At 44.8% G+C, this 5,088-nt stretch overlaps 1 protein-coding gene across 1 annotated transcript; it reads right to left on the minus strand.

Annotated features, from left to right (window-relative positions):
* Window positions 1-1,150: 1,150 nt before the first annotated feature.
* LOC112154177 (zinc finger protein 503) lies at window positions 1,151-4,397 on the minus strand. The gene is made up of 2 exons (XM_024284925.2): window positions 3,128-4,397; window positions 1,151-2,821 (listed from the first exon to the last, which is right to left on the minus strand). Exons 1-2 carry the CDS (start codon window positions 3,380-3,382, stop codon window positions 1,391-1,393), a joined length of 1,686 nt encoding a protein of 561 aa, XP_024140693.1. The 5' UTR covers window positions 3,383-4,397; the 3' UTR covers window positions 1,151-1,390.
* Between the last annotated feature and the right edge of the window lie 691 nt (window positions 4,398-5,088).

The following is a 5,088-nucleotide window of genomic DNA, read 5'->3' on the forward strand; positions in this document are numbered from 1 at the left end:
AGCTTTTTCTGTTAGAACTGTTGCTTTAACTCATCATAAAAAGCATTAAAAACCAGTTTTGGCAAAACACACAACTTCAGATTCAACTTTGCTATTTTGCTCATAAAGTTGTCATTAAGTTGCTAATAAAGTTTTTAACAAAAACTGAGAAGCTTAACAAAATATTTGCAACTTTCATCCATTTTTATTGTTGAAATAACACACTTGAACTTAAAAACTTGTGTTTTATGTTCCTATTAGATCTTTTAAAACTTGATCGTAAGAGAACTATTGGAATAGTTGAGTTTGTGTGTTTATATATTATTAATATTAATTTTTTCTTAACTTTTTTAAACTTTTACAATGAAGTTTGTATTATTTAAGTAACAGCTCCTTAAGCTCAAACATATACTTTATAATCTCATTTTAAAATTTTAATTATCCCGAATAAATAATGTTTAATTGCAACAGAGTTAAAAATGTATCATTTAACCTGCAGGTAAATTAAAAGTGGCTCTGTAGGAATGATCTACTGATTTCTTTACGTAGAAATGAAGCCTCACATTGGTTCCACATCCAAGATGTTTGTTCCCATCACATTAATGTTCATAAATAAGAATGATGCTCTCGCTGGCTCCATGGCTGACTGACTGCACTGCTGAATTGTTGCTTAATTCCCCCCTTCATCCCATGAGTTTGGGCCTCATCTGCATGAAAAATGGGTGGACTGAATGATTATGATGTTTGTGGTTGTTTTATTGCCGAGAAACGCTCTGATTTACCGAGGATGGGTGAGAACACTGTCGCTGTGATTTATCTCATTTGCTTAAACAGATTGATTTAACTATTAGGCATGTTTTTAAGTCTTGCTCTGTTATTTATTCACAAACAGTTATATTTATGAGATATGGGCTGATCCTTTGAAGGATTTCTTGCAGCTTTTAGTACATTTTGTGCTTGAAAAAAGTTCTATATTAGGCAGGGAAACAAAGATCACATTATAATCATCATTTTTAGCCAGAAAAATTATGTATTTTTGTAGAAAATTAAAGGTTTTTGTGCCTACAGTTTAAAATGAAAGAAACCCTTGTGCATAAATAATTGTAAATTAGCTTATTTGTTAAAAGTAATGTTAATTAATGTATTTTAACCAACAATTAAGTTTAAAAAAATGGAAAATGATTTATAAAAGTTGCACAAGCTAAACTCCAAATTTGAACAGTAAACATCCCTTCAAAAATAAACAGGCTTTTGAAATGTATGTATTAGACTTTTCTTTTTTATTATTTTAGTCACGCTTGAAGCTATCGCAAATAAATACAGAGATCCCCATGTGGATCCAGTCCCTGCATGAAATACAATATAAAACTCACTGGGCCTAAATCTCCTCGATAAACCTGTAATTCTCTCTCTATTGGTATCCTAAGGCCGACGCAGTTGTGAGTCTCTGTCCATAAAAGGCGTACGGGGAGTAATATGGCCCGGTGGCGGCCGGCACCGGCACTGGGGCCCCCGGGGTGGGCAGGGGGCTCTTTGAGTACGGGTGGTAGCGGCCGCTGAGTCCGAGGGGGTGATGAGGGCCCCGGAGGGCCAGCGCGCTCCCGGGGCTGCCGTTAGGCGGGATGTGCATGTGACACGCCATGGCGGCGGCCGCGTTAGCGAGAGACGCCGAGCCCGGATACCCGGAGATCAGCTTGTCTGTGCCGGCGAAGGCCGTGTGAGTCCGCAGGTGGCTGAGGAGCTCCTCCGAGGAGGAAAAGCGCTTGTCGCAGGGTCCGTTTGCAGACACCCAGTTGCACACGTGCGGGAGGGGGTCATTGGGCAACATAAAGCCATATGGATACAAAGGGTGTCCGCTGAAAGACGGGGTGGACGAGTGCATGCCGTGCAGCGCGTGCGTGGGGTACATGAGCGGGTATCCGGACTTGAGCGCGCTGGCCGCCGCGGCCGCAGCCGCGGAGTCGTGCGCGCAGTTGGCGCTGGACGCGCCGGACAGATGGCTTGTGCAGTGGTAGCTGAGGCAGTAGGGGTCTCGACACAGACTCGCAGACATCAGAGACGGCGGGGAGGCTCCAGCCAGAGGGCTGCTTCCGGCTTTGCTGCATCCCAGTGAGCTGGCAGCCGCAAACTGTGCGCTCAAAAGCTGGCTGCTGGATTTGGTGGGGTCAAGGGTCATTCCGTGAGGGAGAAAGGGCTGCGGGTAACCCGCGTACGCACCTGCTAGACTCCCAGGATAGGAAATACCAGCAGATGGCAAGGGGAAAACGGTATGACCGGGCTTATAGGGGGAAACGGGGGCCACCAGTCCAGAACCGAGAACAGAGGAGGAGGAGGTCACGGATGTAGAGTCTGATGTACCGCTTTTGGATCCAGATGTGTTTTCTTGGTGTTGGCTGCCTTCAGAGGTAATTCCGTTTATCCTTTGGCTACCACTATTTTCTGTTGTGCTGCTTTTATTGCTGTCAGACTCCTTCTTTTCCTCCTTATCCCCCGCTTTGCCCTCAGACGGCAGGGGAGAAACGGAGGTGCAGGAGCTGGGGCTGCCTGTCCTGGGGGTGAACGGCTGGCAGGTGGCGCTAGGCACTCGGAAACTAGTTTTATCCCCACTGAGGCTGCCGCCGCTGCTCGAGTCTTTCTTTTCTGATGATTTGGAATAAGGTTTGAAGCTAGATTTGTCGTCGGCTCCGATGTCGCTCATTTTCAGCGGTCCAGATTTGCTCTCCTTCTCACTAGATCCATTGGAGGCGACAGAGGACAGCTTGGAGGACGACGGCGGGTCCGGTTTGCCGATCTGCGAGCACGTTTGGGCCAAAAGGGCCAGCGGGCTTTTCTTGGCATCCAACTGAGAGTAGAAAAAAGACAATAAATAAAAGTAAATAAACACAAGAATCCAGAAATACGCGGTTTTTTTTTAAGTTTTCCATATTATTGCATGCGTTTGTTGCGCGTATTATACGCACTGCGCACAAACTTATATGGAGGTGAATTGGAAAACGATTTTTCACAAGTACAAATTTACAAACCCTAAATTAACATTTGAAAGACATACTATCAAATAATGTCACTTTTCAACCCCCCGCGAGCTCTAGTGTCCGTGGATTTGGCAGGACAGTCGTGCGTAAACGTTTCACCAAAACCACGTTCTTACCTCGATGGGACTGATGGGAGTAGACGGTAAAGGCTGAAGGTACTCCGGGTGTAAAATGTGTCCTGCCCGCGCTGTCAGCATTTTCAAAACCTTTATGGGGAGACGACTGGCTTGGCGAGAAGGGTCTGCAGGAGAGACCGAGTTGAGACCGAACACTTGGCGGACCTTTCGTTCTCCCTTCTCCCCCGAGGAGCCGCTCTCCCACGCTGGATTTGTGCTATTTCTCAGAAAAGAGACCGTGGGCGATGTGATCATGACCCAAGTCTCGTGCAAATTGTTGAAAAAGACATGAGTGAGATGCTCGAAGCCAACAGTCGGAGCGTCTGACTAGTTAAAGCTTTTCCAAAGGAAAACAAAAAGACGCAGTAGTATCCTCAAAGCAGACGCGGGGAGTGTGAGCAGAATCCGTGCGCTCTGCGTCTGCGCTGCTCCGTCCGCGGCGTCGCGCTATCAGTGTGGCTGCTGGTCCGAAAGAGAACTCGGTTTACGTGGGTCTCGAGTCGGGCAGGAGGGATCACCCCGCCTCCTCCAGTTCCTTCTCTCAAGCGGAATCAGAGTCAAACTGCAGGTTGCTGCTGCCGCTGCAGCCTCCCAATCAAAGAGGAGATCCTGACGTAATGAAGTGTCAAAGTAATGTAACGTTTTCTCTCCACACTGCTGTCGGCTTCATTTTTCAGCCACGATGAGCGCCGTTAATTCTGAGATGTTTGTGCGTCTTTGCGTAATTGGCACAGGGACGCGCGCGCTGCGCCTCTGCCCATGCGTGTGTGGGTTTGGGGAGCTCAATGACAGTTACACATCACCTAATCGTGCGAACGATTTATTACAGTTTTATAGACACATTTGCACCAGATCGGATAACTTTGTGGACAAGTTGAACGTGTCCTCTCCATGTTTCCATCATTGCGTAATTTGTCCAAGTTTTTGGTGCTGTAACAGGACGAGGCTGCACTTCATGCTTAGTCCTTGCTGAAATTAGAAATACAAAACGTGCACCACACATTTTCCTCCTAGTTTCTCTTCTGAATTCGAGTTGGAGTGCAGGCCTGGAACTGACAGCTGACAGGCTGTCTGTCAGCTGTCTCTGGATTCCTTTCTCCGTCAGATTCAGGTTCCTTCAACACACGGAAGAAGAACTGATGTTTCCCTTCCCTCACGCATCCATCACAAACTGGACTGGTTTTATCGACTTTCCAGATTTGACATTCACAATGTACATTTAAAAAATTGCTTAAATAAAATAAATGTAAAAAATCTAATAAAGTAAATCCTTCTCCTCCATCCATCTAAGTGCGTAAACCCCTCCGTGGGCGTTATTAATCAAGCTCATCCCATCAAAGGACCCCCTCCAGTCCCATTACTCAGTAACTCATAAACGGCTTGCTGATCTGGCGAAAGTTAAACATATGCAAGTGTTTTTTTTTTTTTTGGTGATTGATAACAAAGGTGTCGTTTTCGGCGGCAGCTGTCAGCCTCTGTCACAGCTCCGTGAGTTATGAGGGCAGAGAAGGGCGACCATAAATTTCGACCGTCAGGCAGAAACTCCTTTATTGTGGACGTGATGGATGGATGCAGCAGCAGCACCAAAATTCCCAGCTTTATCTCTAAACGACTGACACTTTTCTTTTTTTTACTTACTATGCAGAAATTCATTAGTTTTACCTAGAAAATACGAATATAACAGGAATCAGCCTGTTGGTGCATTTATACATTTCTACAAACAGGCCAGGGTATCAAGTTATTCATTTAATAGAATTATACTGCAATGACTTTTAAGATTTTAAAGAGATAAAGAAGCAAATAACTAAAATTTTAAGTCAATAAATCAACATTTTTGTTTCCTGACATTAATTTTTGTTAAAAATCTTAGTCTAAAATTTATGTTGAATGCTACTTTTTGTCTCAGGTAGGAACAAAACTGCACCAAAATAATACTAATAATAAAACCAAGAAAACATTTA

Source organism: Oryzias melastigma, linkage group LG19 (genome assembly GCF_002922805.2).
Source record: "Oryzias melastigma strain HK-1 linkage group LG19, ASM292280v2, whole genome shotgun sequence".
Taxonomy (NCBI): domain Eukaryota; kingdom Metazoa; phylum Chordata; class Actinopteri; order Beloniformes; family Adrianichthyidae; genus Oryzias; species Oryzias melastigma.

Excerpts from the sequence above, each read along its gene's own strand:
- LOC112154177 (XM_024284925.2), bottom strand. The coding sequence starts at position 3,382 with ATGATCACATCGCCCACGGTCTCTTTTCTGAGAAATAGCACAAATCCA. Across the intron at positions 2,822-3,127 it reads CTCCCATCAGTCCCATCGAG|TTGGATGCCAAGAAAAGCCC; the intron begins GTAAGAACGTGG and ends TTCTACTCTCAG.